General features: G+C 41.3%; 1 protein-coding gene across 4 annotated transcripts in view; it reads left to right on the top strand.

Annotated features, from left to right (window-relative positions):
• nbeal2 (neurobeachin-like 2) overlaps positions 1–19,067 on the top strand; it is a 144,182-nt gene that overhangs the window by 76,093 nt on the left and 49,022 nt on the right. For 3 of the 4 annotated variants that reach the window (XM_034174948.1, XM_034174947.1, XM_034174950.1), the window contains exons 10-14: positions 8,653–8,739; positions 10,224–10,307; positions 12,729–12,827; positions 13,005–13,663; positions 13,768–13,900. In XM_034174948.1, coding sequence (XP_034030839.1) covers positions 8,653–8,739; positions 10,224–10,307; positions 12,729–12,827; positions 13,005–13,663; positions 13,768–13,900 — 1,062 coding nt within the window. The remainder of the gene's footprint in view (positions 1–8,652; positions 8,740–10,223; positions 10,308–12,728; positions 12,828–13,004; positions 13,664–13,767; positions 13,901–19,067) is intronic. The other variant, XM_034174951.1, reaches the window with a different exon arrangement.

The raw sequence follows: 19,067 nt of genomic DNA, 5'->3' as shown, positions 1-19,067 counted from the left end.
AGAGGCAATGCTCCTAGGTTTCGACCTGGACGGCATAGTTATCGTGTTACGTATTGAGACAGCTGATATTTCACCTTACTATGCCGAGAAAGTTGTATTATTAGAAAAGGAGAGCGGAGACACGAGTTTATGCTGCCTCCATCTTGGCCAGCTTGACCGGAAGTCGAAATCAACAGTTTTAAATGATCGTTTCATTTATTGATGAAATACCTGTCTGTTTGTGTTGCATGCTTGAGTTTCACATCGTGGAGTGACTGAGAATTTCCTCCACAATTTGGTCATAGGGGTAGTGTTTGGTTACAATGACTCATCCAGATTCTGACGCATGCTGTCACACTTCTGTTATGTTTGAATTTTTATGTTCATTAACTGACAGGGGAGGGTGGAGGGTTCTGCATTCTCTCTTGCCTGTTTGTGGATCCTATCGGGCAAAATCAGATCCCTTATTATGTGTATTATATTTTATGTGAAGATTGTCATTGTTTTGAGAAAGAGTTGTGCAAATTTTTGTGGTCTTCTGCATGCATAATCAAATTTTGTTGGTATGTGTTTAAGATTTAGTGGTGTTTAAAGTTAGAATATTGCCTGTTCTCTGTCAGATGGTGAAGATAACAGTTCATCCATTCATTTTCTGCCACTTATCTGGGTCTAACTGCTCCTGGTTGGGCCCTAGATGTTTCCAAGCTAGCTGGGAGATGTAGGCCCTCCTGTGTGTCTTGGATCTTCACTGGAGCTACCTCAGTGTTGGATGTGCCTGAAAAACCTCCATAGGGAGATGACCGGGGGCATCCTCACCAGCTGGGCCCTTTCCATGCGAAGGGGCAGTGGTTCTATTCCGTGTCACTCCTGAATATTCAAACTTCTCACCCTGTCCCTGAGTGTAAGCTTGGATACCTGAAGGAGGAACCTAATTTTTGCTGTCTGTATCCAAGATCTTGGAGGTAATGGTTGTTGCCCATTAATTCCATAGTAGAGTTCAGAGGCGATTTTAGACTTCCACTTTTAGGGGTGCTTAGCACATTTTTAAAATTTTTAAAATGTAGATGTCCAGAAATACAATTTCCCATGATTTCAGAGTGAAAACATTGCTTGTAAAAGCTGCATTCATTGTCAGAATGATAAAAAAAAACACATATTAACAATGGATAACTGCCCATACATAAAATTCCTGCATTCTGGTACAGTTTATATAACAAATAATTTAATCTCCTAATGTGGTGAGGGCAAATAGTAATTCCAATTTAGGAGCAGGTCTGAAATATTGAGAGGCTGAGTACAGTATATTATCCTTGTTTTTATATTAGTCTTATGAGCCTATAGTTATTGAAGATTTTTTATTTCATCTTAACAGATTATTATGTCATAGTACTTAGTACAGAACACCCACCCTGGTATCACTTTTCAATTACATTTAGATAGTTTTAGGCATTACTTAGATTGTGTTTTAGTTTTGGCTATTCATTTATTTATTCTACAAACTGATTGATGTCTCAGTTTTTCTGGCAGCACGCACATCCACGTTGTAAGTCATAAAAATACAGTAGTTGCAATTGTTATGATCAGTGAGGTTTAGTGCCGTGTGCAGGAGGACCTGGTTTAGCACAGCTACAGCAGCACTCCACTATAAGGCTGGATGGAGAACACAGATGGTATACTGCACATAAATGGGTTCAGGATAAGAAATATATGAATTATTTATTGAATTAACAGCAAAGCATAGAAAGGACAGACAAGATCTAATGAAGTCCTTAAAAGTAAGAAAAATAAAAATGTGTGACTTAAAAGTCAGAATTCATACCAGAACACCAGTAACACAAGTAAGACACCTCCACAGTCTGATACACACATTCAATTTCCACTTAGCTTCACTTTCCATCCTTTGCTATTCTCAGTGTCCATATCTACTATCACATAAGGTCTATAGAGTGCACAAACCTCACCTGAAGCTATTTTTTGCTTTTGAAAAAAATGCTCTGATATCCATCACTGCACTGCAGGCTTGCCACTTACTGCCAACAAATAAAAATACAAAATGAGTTTTATGATTTATGCCTTTTTTAGCAGGAATTTAAATGATTCACTTATTATCATGCTGTGCATTAAACTTTGTGGTAAAGTTTACTGTCTTAATTCTGAAATGCTTAGTTAAGGATCTTAACTAAGCATTTAAGGTCAGATCTGTGTACATGGTATTTGATGTAGGAGAGTGATTTGTTCATGGAAGCTACACAGATTGAAGGGCGAGCACCATTTAGTAGCTGACAAGAGGATTTAGTTGGAAAAAAAGACAACACCGAATCAATCTTACATTTGACTACACACAGCACGCACTAATTTGTAGAGTAATATACTGTTTTGCGATAGGTAGCCAGGTGAGTAAAATAAGCACTTTTCAGGAAGTTGCACTTGCTCTTCACATTCAGAGAATAAACTGTGAATAAATACCTCGCAAATGTGACTGTTTCGCCTGGCAATCACTTGACAGCACGACTGGCCGAGGTTACCACCAGCGCTCACAGGACAGCGCCTCTGCTAAATGAGCACCACCCGCCGCAGCACCACGCGACACAAACACATGCCAGAGCAGACGCAGTTGCAGAGAGAGAGAGAGAGAGATGAATGTAGGCACGATTTGCCCAGGAAGGGGAGATGATCAAATTACTGTGTTCTTGTAATACATATTTTGGCATAATGCTTGAAATAGGTTGTTTAAAAATAGTAGTATAGAAGCATATATATATATATTTAGGGGTGCTTGAGCACCCCTAAAAATAGGCTAACTCCACCCCCGGTAGAGTTAATAATTTAGTGTTAGCTTTACACCCAATGTAATGGGGCACATCTTCCAATAAGCTTGGTTTTCAGTGTATCAGTCACCAGATAATGTTTATAGCAGGTAGTTCAGTGGGATACAGGAGTTGGGCTACCAATATTAAGACCTGGGTTTGATTTCCAGTCACCTCAACACAAGGTACTTTTCTCTACATTGTCACAATCTGCCCAACTACAAATTAGTACAGGCCTTAGAACCTGTAATGTAACCTATGTTAGACTGGTGTCCGGTACAAGGGAAGCTGTAGACTCTCATCTGCTTCATGTTAGGGAATCTTGGGGATAAGCACCAACACTAATGATCCTATATAGGTCTACTACCTTTGGGCTAATGTGAGTTGAGCCTGTATGTTCTTCTTTGATGCTAGTGGGACTTGCGTGGTTACAGTTGTTGCCCACTCTGTCTGTAATGAAATGATGAACTCTGACCTTAACTGAGGTGAGGTCTGCATTATCTCTGTTTGTCTGATGTCTTTGGTGACTTATTGAATGAGTCATCAGTGTACTTTTGATGCAGTTTTGGTGGGCTGACCGCTCCTGTGAAGACTCACCACTGTTCTACATTTTTGCCATTTGGGCATAACAGCTCTAACTGTGATTCTTTGAAGTGTCAGACTATTAACAATGGGTTTGTAATTCTCTATAGACTGACATACAATACTGAGCAAAAATATTAGGCAGAAGAATATAAAATAATCATAAATCAAGGATGCTGGACAAAAAAAACCTCGGTCAACATCTACAGTGGCTTGCAAAAGTATTTATACTTCTTGGTATTTCACACATTTTAATTTGTTTATGGCATTTCAAATACTAAAAGTAAATCAGGCTTCTCAATATAAAATTTCTAAATTATCTTACTTAGACTCAAACTAAAAGTAAATCTCTACAACTTGATATAAATTAATTAAAAATATAAAAGCCAAGCTGATGGGTTGCATAAGTAATCAGCCCCTTTGGTAGAATACCTGTAAGTAATCAGTTTAATTGCCAGTTTTCATCAGACAAGTCAGGGGATGGATACATGAACATTTCCAAGTCACTGAATATGTCTTGAACTTTATTTACATCAGTTATGAAGAAATACAGACAGTATGGCACTCTATGGTAAATCTGTGTGGAGTAGACACTTCTCAAAAACTGAGTGACTGTGCAAGAAGGAGAAGTGTAAGGAAAGCCACCAAGACACCCAGACAACCCAGAAGAAGGTACAGGCTTCTGTGGCTGTGATTGGAAAAATTGTGCATAGTGCATGTTTTGTATTTTGCATCATCAGTTAAATACAGCTCATGATCAAGTGGTACAGAGGAGAGTTTTATTAAAAAGTAGACCTGAAAGTTCAGCTACAATTTGCCAGACGGTACATCTGAGATGCAAGCCTAGATTTAATGTTTTGGTGAAAGAAAATCCTCCTCTGCAGGTTTTATCGTAAAACAAAAAGGTTTGTTACATTCTTTAGCATACCACTTTTTGTCATGTAACAGATAAAATTATCTGTATCCTTTAATTATTTATTGAATTAACATGAAGCTAGTGTTTTGCCCGTGGGGATATACGGGCAAAACACTGGCGTTTATAAACTAGGTAGCTGACATTTTTCAAGGGTGGTAATAAATTATGCAAAGTCTCTATAATGAGTTGGAATGGCGTGTGAGTCCAGGATGTTATTAGAACCTTAGACCTCATCAGTTTTTAGAAGAACTCAACCCTTTTATTTCCTGTTAATTATGTAATTTTTAATGTTAATTTACTGTTTTAATGTATTTACAAATTGTTAAATTAATTAAATAAATAAGTTGTTTGGGTTCTTGTTATCATATATAAACAATGTTATTATTATTATTGTCATTATTATTATCACTCACACTTATCTTCAACCGGTTATCCAAGATTGGGTCGCGGGGTGCTGGAGCCTAGCCCAGCAGTCATAGGGCGTAAGGCGGCGTACCCCCTGGACAGAATGCCAGTCTGCCACAGGGCCACACATAGACAAACATATTCACACCTGGATGCAAACCTACGGACAATTTAAACTTTCCAGTCCACCTAACCTGCATGTCTTTGGATGTGGTTAGAAGCCGGAGCACTCAGAGGGAACCCACATGGGTCTCCCCATGTGGGTTCCCTCTGAAACTCCACAGAGAAAGGCCACAGATGGAAATCAATCCCATGACCTTCTTGCTGTGAGGCAACAGTGCTAACCACTAAGCCACTGTGCTGCCCATTATTATGTTCAGTTTATTATCATCATTATTATTTTATTATTACCTCTGTGTCAGCCTGATCCCGCCAGATCTCAGAAGCTAAGCAGAGCAGGACCTGGTTAGTACTTGGATGGGAGACCTCTTTGGAACACCAACGGCTGTGTGTGTTTCACCAGGTAAAACTGGAGCTGCGTCAGGAAGGGCATCCGACGTAAAACTTGTGCCAATTACCAATGCGGATCTGACTGTATCCGCTGTGGCGACCCCGAACAAAACCGGGAGCAGCCGAATGAATAACAACAATCTCTATTTCATTGTCATTTGATTTTTAAATGGACCATAATGGAAATAAGTGTTTTCACATTCTTGTGGCACCCATGTATTTGTAATGTATTTACATTTATATTATGTACTTTTATTGAACTTACTAAATAAAATCATATACGCATGCATACACTCACACTTTTAATATATAGATTATTTGCAGCCCCCTGCTGGAGTACCCTGTGAGTCCAGAATGTAATTATCAATGTTCATTGTTTGGTGTTGTTAGATAATATCTGTAGTTTCTCAAAAAATATTAGTCCTATCAATGTTCCATTTTGGCGATGTTCATCCTTCACCCAAAATACATAAGCATAACAAACGGCAAATGTCAGCTCCCCCTTGTTTCTGTGATCAAAATTGCATGAGCACACGAATGCACACACACATGCACGCTTTTATTGTTACACATCCACAAACGGAGACAGTGGCAGAAGACATCAAATGCACTATCCTTCCCACTCATGGCCACGGCAACATGACACTTAACTAAACTGACTAAACCAATTGAACTGCAAAACACAATAAATCAATAACACTGACAACACTGTTAAACTAACATGAACCACAATAGCATCATGTAAAACCCCAAAGCCCCGAACTCCCATGGTGCATTGCAGCTGTTTTCAGCTACTATCCCTGATTTCTCCAAAAATATTAGTCCTATCGACTTTCTGTTTTCGCAGCGTTCATCCAAACGCCAAATGTCAGCTCTCCCCAGTTTCTCTGTACACACGCACCCACGCCTACATGCACACAGAGGCCAATTGGCTATTATAATCTGTATTTTACTGACATACAAATGAGAGGAAAAAAAAAACTCATCAAAACCACATTTATGCAGAAATAGTGAGCTGTATAAGACTTTTGCACAATGCTGTATTTGAATAGTTTTCTTTTGCTTGTGGAATTTATTTTGGTTAAATATTTATACACATTACGGTAAATGTTGTATTTGGACAGTGTGGTGGCCAAGTGGTTCAAACAACCTCCCAAAACAGAAGTTTCCTGGTTCAAGACCACCTGTGCCCTTTCTCCATGTAATGTGGAGTTGTGTCAGGAAGGGCACCTGATGTAAAACCCGAGCAAATAAAGGAGAAGCCGAATGAACTTACTTTACTGTAAATGTTCTATTTACATGATGTTTACCTGGAGGAGCAATCAAGTATGGGTGTGTTCAGAGAATCTCTGTTATTAAAAATCGGTCATTTAAGAAACTGTGTCAGTTGATTTTTGTTTGGTTTTCCCCCACATACTACCCATTAATATTGGATTGTTCATTTTTACATTTTAACATGTACAGTTCTGGTTTTATAAACAGTATATTCTGTTTACTCAGATTTATGTTTTACATACTGTATAATGTGTGAACATCTGGAGTAATTATGTGTTGTAAATATGAAAAAGCAGGCCATCAGGAAGGGGGAACATCTTTTTCTAAGTGCTGTGTTTGTCCTTTCATTTTGTCTTCATGTCAGATCTTATTTCTTTTAGATGCCTTAAATTGTTCCGTGTCTGTCAACAGAGTCTATACATTGTGTCTGTGCTGTTAGTGTGAAGAATCCTGAAATCTTGTGCAAGTGCATCTTAAAACAATTACAATATTGTGAAAAAAATAAATATTTTTGTCAGTTATTTCAGAAAGTGGAAGTTTTCTATATTGTGGACTCATTACATATAAACTAAAATGTTATGACCATTTCTTTTTATTAATTTAATTTGGATAATTACGGCCTACTCCTCCAAATCTATAATTTGTTTTTCAAAATATAAGAATTTTAACTTCAAATTTGAGTAACTCACTGTTTCTGCAGTATACGATGAATCTCTGTCTGGTTCAGTACACATTTCAATCATGGGAAAGACTGCTGACTTGCCAATTATCCCGAAGGTGCTCAGTGACACCCTCTACAAGGAGGGTAATCCACAGCAAGTCATTACTGAATGGGCTGGCTGGTTTCAAAGCGTTGCATCAAAGCATAGTCATTAAACATTGACTACAGGAGAAACGTGTGGTAGGAAAAGGTGCACAAGCAACAGGGATGACTGCAGCCTTGAGAAGATTGTCAAACAAAACCGATTTGAGAACTTGGGGGAGCTTGACAAGGAGTGGATTGAGGTTGGAGTCAGTGCATCAAGAGCCACCATGCACGGGCATGTCCAGGAAATGGGCTACATGTGTCATATTCCTAGTGTCAAGCCACTCCTGAAATAGAATCAATGTCAGAATGGTATTGCCTAGGCTAGGGAGAAAAGCTAAGGAGAAAAAGAACTCGGTCATTGCCAAGTGGTACAAAATTGTCTTTTCAGGTGACAGTAAAATTTGCATTTCATTTGTAAATCAAGATTCCAGAGTCTAGAGGAAGAGTGGAGAGGCACAGAATCCAGGTTGCTTAAAGTCCAATGTGAAGTTTTCACAATCTGTGATGATTTGGAATACCATGTGGTCTGCTGATGTCGGGCCAACCTGTTTTATGAAGTCCAAAGTCAACACCTACTGTATGTTGACCAGAAGATTAAGCTTTATGGAGATGCTGCTGGATTTGGCTCCTGCCCCGAGTGCCAAAACTATTTGTAACTGGTTTTCTGTCCATGGCATTACTGTCCACGATTAGCCAACCAGTTGGCCTGACCTGAACCCCACAAAGAATCTATGGGGTTCAGCCAAGATGAAGAAGAGAGACACCAGACCCAACAATAAAGACAAGCTGAAGGCCGCTATGTCTAAAGCAACTTCTGCTTCCATAACACCTCAGCAATGCCACGGGCTGATTGCCTCCATGCCACACTGTAATGATGCAGTTGTTTGTGTGAAAGGAGCCCCACTTAAGTACTAAGTGCATAAATAAACATACTTTTCAGAATTTTCATATTTCTACATTATAAATCCTTTTTTTGTTTATAACTGATCTTATGAAATATTCTTGTGTATTGAGATACATTTTCCCTATTTTTTTAAGCTGTAGGTCATAATTATTCAAATTAAAAAAACGTTTGAAACATTTTAATTTACGTGGGAGGAAGATGGAATTTATATATAAAAATGTTTGCTCTCTGAAATAACTGACATAAAATATTAAACTTTTTCATGATATTCCAGTGGTTTTTGTTTTGTTTGTGTTTTTTTTTTTTTAGTTTTAGATGCACTTGTGTGCTTGTGTCTGTCTCATGTCTGCTGTAGAGAGCCGGGATGACACTGGCTCTGACAGAGGAGTTTGTCATGTTGTTTAACTGTCTGTCTTTGTGTGTGTGTGTGCGTGTCTGTGTGTGTGTGCGTGTGTGTGTCCTGTAGCTCTTTCAGAGCAACAGGCGTAGGCCGCAGCATAAGGTTGAATGTGACTTCACGACAAGTTTACACACAGAGGTCGAAGTGGACCAGGTACTTTCTCTCCACTGTGTTGTTATTGGTTCGTCAGCAGGAAACTCAGCCTTCTTTTCACTTGTTCAGTCCTTTGAGCTCTTTAAACAGGAAGCTTCAGACAGGAAGCCAGAGATGGCGCTCGTTTGTAAATGCAGCACGTAGTTCAGTCACACTGTAAGCGATAACTGCGCTGTTCCTTTTTTGTTCTGTTTGAAATGCCAGTTATCACGCCTGTTATCTCTGATATTACAACTTCTGTTCCACTTGAAATCCATGTATGGGCGAGCTGGTGTGAGCTTTTTCCACACTCAAATTTGGTGATCAAGATTGACAGTTGGAGAATTCCTCTTTTCTTGCATGGGAACGCGTATTGAAATCACATAAATGATTAGAGGCTGATTTCCCTGTTGACAAAACTGGACAAGACATACCAAATGGGTATGTTTGGGTTGTGGGTGGGGTGGGTGGGGGTTCCTTCTTTTATCACAGTGCATGAGATATTTTTTTCTCTCCCATGCGTGCTCATGTGCGCGTGTGTGCGTGTGTTTCTTTCCTTGTATTGCTGTCCCTGGTGGTGCCTTTTTGAAACACCTGGCTTATTTCCTGTGGTTTTACGTTCCCTAATGTTTAGCAATCATTTGGATTGCCTCATTCTTTTTTTCTTTTTTTTCTTTTTTTTGTGGTGTTGTGCATGCTGGGGCCTATTGGTGATTAACAAAGAGGTGATTGTTTGGTGTCTGGTGCAGTAGTTTATTTTGACCCTCTGTGCTCCAGTAATCCGGGTGCGTAAAATGACATTTACTTTAAAGGTGCAAGTATACTTCAAATGTATGACAAAAATCCTAAAAATAAAGGTTTGTGACCTTGTCATTTAAAGCTCTATGGATTTTAGTCCTTATATACGGGGTTCTTTTTCCGTCAAACCATGCCGGTGCCCTGTGTGCCTGCACGTGATCACTGCAGAGAGAAAACCCGTGGTTTGTAGATCGGAGTTGGCAGGACCCACGATGTATTTAGCAATCAAACATGATGAAAAGAGGGTCATCATTCCACTGGCATCTGCTTGTAACTTGGCCACAAATGGATTCACTACCACAACATGTTGCAGCTGCAGCAGAAGCTGTGAATGAAGCCAAACTGAATCTGAACCCTGCACACCAGGATTTTAGGCTTATTAAAACCGATTATAGGCTGTTTTGGCTCAGGCAGGGTCTAGTGCAAAGGTTCCGTTTGCCTTCACTATGAACACAGAAAGAACTTAAATCATGTGGGCCGAGCACTGAAATACAACTTTTTGCGGTGAAAATTGAAATTTTTTTGAAGTATACTGCAGCCTTAAGTCTTCTTCAGGTTCCATGTGATCAGAGCAAAAACTCCTCTGGTCTTTGGCTCAGTGTTGACTTGTTTTCTCTGAGTTCGCGCAGGTGAAATATTACTTTCAGTATCACACTGTGCTGAAACGTGTTTTTTTTTTTTTTTTACTATACCTTATTTCTATATAGGTTTTGGAAAAAGGATCAGACAGCATTACAGTTCATGCTTTGGGAGTCTTAACGGCTATTATGAGTAACTCTCCCTCTGCTAAGGTAAGATACATTGTTTTGCAGGTTGACTATTTTTTTAAAGGTATTCCTTCTTACACATTGTGTGTTTGTGTGCATGTGCTAAGCTTATGGTGCCTGCTACTGTAGCATATAACAGAACATTTCTAGGTAGTGTTTCAAATTTGATGAATTAATTTAATAAATAAATCAAATAAACACTCTGTAGACATTACTCCTTTGAAAATGTCCACGGGCCAAATTTTCCAAATGGCAGCCATTTTCCAATGTACGAGGTCTGTCCATAAAGTATCGTACCTTTTTATTTTTTTCAAAAACTATATGGATTTCATTCATATGTTTTTACGTCAGACATGCTTGAACCCTCGTGCGCATGCGTGAGTTTTTCCACGCCTGTCAGTGACGTCATTCGCCTGTGAGCACGCCTTGTGGAAGGAGTGGTCCCGCCCCCTCGTCGGATTTTCATTGTCTGGAAATGGCGGAATGAAAAGGACTTTTTTTCCATCAGAATTTTTTCAGAAGCTGTTAGAGACTGGCACCTGGAAACCATTCGAAAAATTTATCTGGCTTTCAGTGAAAATTTTACGGGCTTCACAGAGAATAAGGACTTTAACTACAGGGTTAAGGACCCCTTTAAAGGACGGTTGGTGCGCCGCGCCGCGCTGCGAGCTGCGACGATACGGCACAAACCACTGGATCATTTCTAAGCTGATGGCTCTGTGGATACGAGACCGTCGTGTGCTCTTTCTCTGGTTATCACAAGACCTGGACATCAGCCATTTTCCGGCAGATTTCACTTTTAACAAGAGATTTTGTCATGGAAAGCCACGCGGAGGCTTCGCGCGTCACGACCGATTCGCTGATGAAGCGAGACAAAGGAACACCTCCGTTTCGGAGTGTTAGAGGACAAGTTGGGACATGCCTATCGCGGCTTTCAGTGCTTACCAGTCGAGTGAGTATAAAAGAACTTGTGGAGAGCTGGACATGTCCCAACTTGTCCTCTAACACTCCGAAACAGAGGTGTTCCTTTGTCTCGCTTCATCAGCGAATCGGTCGTGACGCGCGAAGCCTCCGCGTGGCTTTCCATGACAAAATCTCTTGTTAAAAATGAAATCTGCCGGAAAATGGCTGATGTCCAGGTCTTGTGATAACCAGAGAAAGAGCACACGACGGTCTCGTATCCACAGAGCCATCAGCTTAGAAATGATCCAGTGGTTTGTGCCGTATCATCGCAGCTCGCAGCGCGGCGCACCGACCGTCCTTAAAGGGGTCCTTAACCCTGTAGTTAAAGTCCTTATTCTCTGTGAAGCCCGTAAAATTTTCACTGAAAGCCAGATAAATTTTTCGAATGGTTTCCAGGTGCCAGTCTCTAACAGCTTCTGAAAAAATTCTGATGGAAAAAAAGTCCTTTTCATTCCGCCATTTCCAGACAATGAAAATCCGACGAGGGGTCGGGACCACTCCTTCCACAAGGCGTGCTCACAGGCGAATGACGTCACTGACAGGCGTGGAAAAACTCACGCATGCGCACGAGGGTTCAAGCATGTCTGACGTAAAAACATAGTATTTTTGAAAAAAATTAAAAGGTACGATACTTTATGGACAGACCTCGTATGCTTGACATGGAAACTCTTTGGGTAAAAAATATGCACAGACTTGCCCAATATGGATGCTCCTAGTGTTGAATCATACCTTTTTGACTATGTAGATTTCAAATTTGGGATTTTTGAAGCAATTATTTCAACATGTCAGGCTTGTTGCCTGTCAGGCAGATATGGAGCCATTTGATAGTCAAGCAGATGGGTCTCCATTGTACAGACCTGGATTCAATTCCTGGTCACACTACCTGCCGGTGTGCCCTTGCACAAGATACTTTATCTTTGACTTTGGCACTTCATGTGCTTCATCACAGTCCAACCAGCTGTAAATGGCTACTAGCTTTGGCTGGGCTGTGATGGACCGGTGTTCAGGGGGAGTCATAGAATCTCATCCACTTTATGCCATGATACTTGGGGATAAACACTGGCCTGAAAGCCTTCAGGGTCTGTGTAGGACTTACTTCTTCAAGGTGAAAAGCCTACTTTTGGACACCAAGCTCATCCAAACTGCTCCACATTGGTAGGATTCCGTACATTTCAGTATACCAGAATACCAGGCATTTTTCAAGATGGCTGCCCTGTCAAAAATTCAACTGGCCATGTGCTTTTTCCAAACAGTAATGTCGCAGTAGTATTTTTACCAGTATTATTTACCAAATTTAGTACTTGTACTACCATTTAAAAAAAAAAATCAGTTACCTGCTGCACTATTCATTAACTGCAAAACTGCACTCTCAACTGTTTTCTGTTCGGGTTTCTTGTTGTCATCTTTCAGTGTATGGTAATGTGCCAATTACAGTTTAATTTTTTAAAGATTGCTTTATTCTGAATATTTCTTTCTCCCCAGGAGGTTTTCAAGGAGCGGATTGGGTACTCCCAGCTTTACGACGTGCTGAAGAGTCAAGGTTTGCCCACCAAACGGCTGTTGCAAGAACTGATGAACATGGTGAGCACCACATTTCCTCTTTACCACAATAAAGTACAGATCTAATTCAAAGTGAGATTAAATTATGTAACTAAAGACCCTGTTTCAGTTTAAACTGAGTTTAAGTTTGTTAACCTGAAGTTACTGACCACACAACCGTGTCCATGTGTTATCTTTATTGTCTGTCTGTATCTCTAGGCAGTGGAGGGTGAGCATGTTCATGCCCATCATATTGGCATTAGTAATGAACAGCCCTTGCTGCTGCTCCTGCAGTGGCTTCCTGACCTGTCAGGTCAGAGGGGCCTCCAGCTGCTCGTAGCCCAGTGGCTGGATACGGTATGCGGAGGGTCTTTGTCCTGCAGGACGGTGGCTGTGGAGGCAGGCATGGTGAAGGCTTTATTGCAGGTGCTCTCTCAGCCCCATTGTCTTGATAGGCAGTGTGCTGATTCCCTCCTGGACCTCCTCCAAGACTTGGGCTCCCTGTGTTTGAGACCAGAGGAGCTGAAGACCCTGCTCAGACTGCTCAGAGTGAATCAAAATGGCAACATAGTAGTGGGCAAGAGGATACATCCATACTGCACTCAGATGACCAGAATGCTCTCAGCCATGGCGGCCAGAGAAGGTCATGATAGTGCCTTACAGTACTTTGATCTTTCACCCCCCATGGCGGGTATCATGGTGCCCACTGTTAACCGCTGGCCAGGCAATGGATTTGCCTTTTATGCTTGGCTCTGTCTCAACATGGATTTTGCATCCTGTCGCTCTGACTTTTCCAACAACCATAACCCCTCCTCCAATGATGGCACAGGTGTTTATCGTGACTTGAGCAAAGGACCACGCAGGAAGCAGCTCTACAGGTAAAGAAAAAGACCTCGCTGAGAAATTAAGTATTTGAAGAGGTTCTATGTCTAACTACTGTACATTCTACAGTTTAAAATGGCAATCGTTTTGTTCTGCACAGTTTCTTCACAGCAAGTGGAACTGGGCTAGAAGCCTTCTTCACCATGGAAGGTGTGCTAGTGGTGGCTGTCTGCACAAAGAAAGACTACATGGCTGTTGCACTGCCAGAGTACCCACTAGCTGACTCACGCTGGGTGAGGGCAGACACGTATTACTGCTCAAAGTTTGGTCAGTTTTACCCGTATTTATAGTGTCCCCACATTACAATACCCAAATGCATTTGATTTAGATCACAGATTACTCATCACTTATCTTCAACCGCTTATCCGGGATCGGGACTCAGGAGCAACAGCTCCAGCAGTGGACCCCAGACTTCCTTTTCTCAGGCCACATTATCCACTTCCGACTAGGGGATCCTGAGGCATTCCCAGGTCAGTGTGGAAATACAATTTATCCACCTAGTCCTGGGTCTTCCCCAGGTTCTCCTCCCAGATAGACGTGCTTGGAACACCTCCCTAGGGAGGTGCCCAGGGGGCATCCTTACCAGATGCACAAACCACCTCTGCTGGCTCTCTTCAACGCGAAGGAGCAGCGGCTGTACTCCGAGCTCCCCACGGATGACCGAGCTTCTCACCCTATCTCTAAGGGAGACACGAGTCACCCTCCTAAGGAAGCCCATTTCTGCCGCTTGTACCCACGATCTAGTTCTTTCGGTCATGACCCGACCCTCATGACCATAGGTGAGAGTAGGAATGAAGATTGAACGGTAGATCGAGAGTGTCACCTTTTGGCTCAGCTCCCTTTTCATCACAACAGTATGGTAGCGTGAATGCAGCAACGCCCCTGCTGGACCGATTCTCCAGCCAATCTCACGCTCCATTGTCCCCTCACTTGTGAACAAGACCCAGAGGTACTTGAACTCCTTCACTTGGGACAAAACCTCATTCCCTGCCTGGAGTGGGCAATCCATCAGTTTCCTGCTGAGAACCATGGCCTCAGATTTAGAGGTGCTGGTCTTCATCCCAGCTGCTTCACACTCAGCTGCAAACTGATCCAGTTGGAGGTCACAGGCCGTTGAAGCCAACAGGACCACATCATCTGCAAAAAGCAGCGATGAGACCCTGAGCCCACCAGTGAAGTAAACATCGATGACCCATGCCAAAAAACTTTCCCGCAACAGGCTCTAGAGGTTTTAACCTCATGGTTAGAATCAAGTTATCTAGATTACGATTTGTTTCCCAGTGTAATCTTTACGTGCCTTAACTAAAGCACTCCTTCTGCTGAATCACCTCTAAATTATTTACACATTATTCACTTTGCGTGTTTTTAGGAATCCGCTAGCTTAGCGTAGCTAATAGCTCTTAGCCGATTTAGCATGGCGGCTTCTCCTGTCTCTCCCGCACTTTTCTGCTCTGGGTGTGAAATGTTTAGTTATTCCTCGTCCTCCTTTAGCAGTAACGGTACTTGTAATAAGTGTAGCTTATTCATAGCTTTGGAGGCCAGGCTGGGCGAATTGGAGACTCGGCTCCACACCATGGAAAATTCTACAGCTAGCCAGGCCCCTGTAGTCGGTGCGGACCAAGGTAGCTTAGCCGCCGTTAGTTACCCCCTGGCAGATCCCGAGCAGCCGGGAAAGCAGGCCGACTGGGTGACTGTGAGGAGGAAGCGTAGTTCTAAACAGAAGCCCCGTGTACACCGCCAGCCCGTTCACATTTCTAACCGTTTTTCCCCACTCGACGACACACCCGCCGAGGATCAAACTCTGGTTATTGGCGACTCTGTTTTGAGAAATGTGAAGTTAGCGACACCAGCAACCATAGTCAATTGTCTTCCGGGGGCCAGAGCAGGCGACATTGAAGGAAATTTGAAACTGCTGGCTAAGGCTAAGTGTAAATTTGGTAAGATTGTAATTCACGTCGGCAGTAATGACACCCGGTTACGCCAGTCGGAGGTCACTAAAATTAACATTAAATCGGTGTGTAACTTTGCAAAAACAATGTCGGACTCTGTAGTTTTCTCTGGGCCCCTCCCCAATCGGACCGGGAGTGACATGTTTAGCTGCATGTTCTCCTTGAATTGCTGGCTGTCTGAGTGGTGTCCAAAAAATGAGGTGGGCTTCATAGATAATTGGCAAAGCTTCTGGGGAAAACCTGGTCTTGTTAGGAGAGATGGCATCCATCCCACTTTGGATGGAGCAGCTCTCATTTCTAGAAATCTGGCCAATTTTCTTAAATCCTCCAAACCGTGACTATCCAGGGTTGGGACCAGGAAGCAGAGTTGTAGTCTTACACACCTCTCTGCAGCTTCTCTCCCCCTGCCATCCCCTCATTACCCCATCCCCGTAGAGACAGTGTCTGCTCCCAGACCACCAATAACCAGCAAAAATCTATTTAAGCATAAAAATTCAAAAAGAAAAAATAATATAGCACCTTCAACTGCACCACAGACTAAAACAGTTAAATGTGGTCTATTAAACATTATGTCTCTCTCTTCTAAGTCCCTGTTGGTAAATTATGTAATAATTGGTCAACATATTGATTTATTCTGCCTTACAGAAACATGGTTACAGCAGGATGAATATGTTAGTTTAAATGAGTCAACACCCCCGAGTCACACTAACTGTCAGAATGCTTGTAGCACGGGCCGGGGTGGAGGATTAGCAGCAATCTTCCATTCCAGCTTATTAATTAATCAAAAACCCAGACAGAGCTTTAATTCATTTGAAAGCTTGACTCTTAGTCTTGTCCATCCAAATTGGAAGTCCCAAAAACCAGTTTTATTTGTTATTGTCTATCGTCCACCTGGTCGTTACTGTGAGTTTCTCTGTGCATTTCAGACCTTTTGTCTGACTTAGTGCTTAGCTCAGATAAGATAATTATAGTGGGCGATTTTAACATCCACACAGATGCTGAGAATGACAGCCTCAACACTGCATTTAATCTATTATTAGACTCTATTGGCTTTGCTCAAAAAGTAAATGAGTCCACCCACCACTTTAATCATATCTTGTTCTGACTTATGGTATGGAAATAGAAGACTTAACAGTATTCCCTGAAAACTCCCTTCTGTCTGATCATTTCTTAATAACATTTACATTTACTCTGATGGACTACCCAGCAGTGGGGAATAAGTTTCATTACACTAGAAGTCTTTCAGAAAGCACTGTAACTAGGTTTAAGGATATGATTCCTTCTTTATGTTCTCTAATGCCATATACCAACACAGTGCAGAGTAGCTACCTAAACTCTGTAAGGGAGATAGAGTATCTCGTCAATAGTTTTACATCCTCATTGAAGACAACTTTGGATGCTGTAGCTCCTCTGAAAAAGAGAGCTTTAAATCAGAAGTGCCTGACTCCGTGGTATAACTCACAAACTCGTAGCTTAAAGCAGATAACCTGTAAGTTGGAGAGGAAATGGCGTCTCACTAATTTAGAAGATCTTCACTTAGCCTGGAAAAAGAGTCTGTTGCTCTATAAAAAAGCCCTCCGTAAAGCTAGGACATCTTTCTACTCATCACTAATTGAAGAAAATAAGAACAACCCCAGGTTTCTTTTCAGCACTGTAGCCAGGCTGGCAAAGAGTCAGAGCTCTATTGAGCTGAGTATTCCATTAACTTTAACTAGTAATGACTTCATGACTTTCTTTGCTAACAAAATTTTAACTATTAGAGAAAAAATTACTCATAACCATCCCAAAGACATATCGTTGTCTTTGGCTGCTTTCAGTGATGCCGGTGTTTGGTTGGACTCTTTCTCTCCGATTGTTCTGTCTGAGTTGTTTTCATTAGTTACTTCATCCAAACCATCAACATGTTTATTAGACCCCATTCCTACCAGGCTGCTCAAGGAAGCCCTACCATTATTAATGCTAATCATCTTAAATATGATCAATCTATCTTTGTTAGTTGGCTATGTACCACAGGCTTTTAAGGTGGCAGTAATTAAACCATTACTTAAAAAGCCATCACTTGACCCAGCTATCTTAGCTAATTATAGGCCAATCTCCAACCTTCGTTTTCTCTCAAAAATTCTTGAAAGGGTAGTTGTAAAACAGCTAACTGATCATCTGCAGAGGAATGGTCTATTTGAAGAGTTTCAGTCAGGTTTTAGAATTCATCATAGTACAGAAACAGCATTAGTGAAGGTTACAAATGATCTTCTTATGGCCTTGGACAGTGGACTCATCTCTGTGCTTGTTCTGTTAGACCTCAGTGCTGCTTTTGATACTGTTGACCATAAAATTTTATTACAGAGATTAGAGCATGCCATAGGTATTAAAGGCACTGCGCTGCGGTGGTTTGAATCATATTTGTCTAATAGATTACAATTTGTTCATGTAAATGGGAATCTTCTTCACAGACTAAAGTTAATTATGGAGTTCCACAAGGTTCTGTGCTAGGACCAATTTTATTCACTTTATACATGCTTCCCTTAGGCAGTATTATTAGATGGTATTGCTTAAATTTTCATTGTTACGCAGATGATACCCAGCTTTATCTATCCATGAAGCCAGAGGACACACACCAATTAGCTAAACTGCAGGATTGTCTTACAGACATAAAGACATGGATGACCTCTAATTTCCTGCTTTTAAATTCAGATAAAACTGAAGTTATTGTACTTGGCCCCACAAATCTTAGAAACATGGTGTCTAACCAGATCCTTACTATGGATGGCATTACCCTGACCTCTAGTAATACTGTGAGAAATCTTGGAGTCATTTTCGATCAGGATATGTCATTCAAAGCGCATATTAAACAAATATGTAGGACTGCTTTTTTGCATTTACGCAATATCTCTAAAATTAGAAAGGTCTTGTCTCAGAGTGATGCTGAAAAACTAATTCATGCATTTATTTCCTCTAGGCTGGACTATTGTAATTCATTATTATCAGGTTGTCCTAAAAGTTCCCTAAAAAGCCTTCAGTTAATTCAAAATGCTGCAGCTAGAGTACTAACGGGGACTAGAAGGAGAGAGCATATCTCACCCATATTGGCCTCTCTTCATTGGCTTCCTGTTAATTCTAGAATAGAATTTAAAATTCTTCTTCTTACTTATAAGGTTTTGAATAATCAGGTCCCATCTTATCTTAGGGACCTCGTAGTACCATATCACCCCAATAGAGCGCTTCGCTCTCAGACTGCAGGCTTACTTGTAGTTCCTAGGGTTTGTAAGAGTAGAATGGGAGGCAAAGCCTTCAGCTTTCAGGCTGCTCTCCTGTGGAACCAGCTCCCAATTCAGATCAGGGAGACAGACACCCTCTCTACTTTTAAGATTAGGCTTAAAACTTTCCTTTTTGCTAAAGCTTATAGTTAGGGCTGAATCAGGTGACCCTGAACCATCCCTTAGTTATGCTGCTA

The sequence above is a fragment of the Thalassophryne amazonica genome, chromosome 7 (assembly GCF_902500255.1).
Source record: "Thalassophryne amazonica chromosome 7, fThaAma1.1, whole genome shotgun sequence".
In the NCBI taxonomy this organism is placed as follows: domain Eukaryota; kingdom Metazoa; phylum Chordata; class Actinopteri; order Batrachoidiformes; family Batrachoididae; genus Thalassophryne; species Thalassophryne amazonica.
The sequence above is the reverse complement of the archived record's forward strand: the minus strand, read 5'-3'. Positions and strand labels throughout refer to the sequence as shown.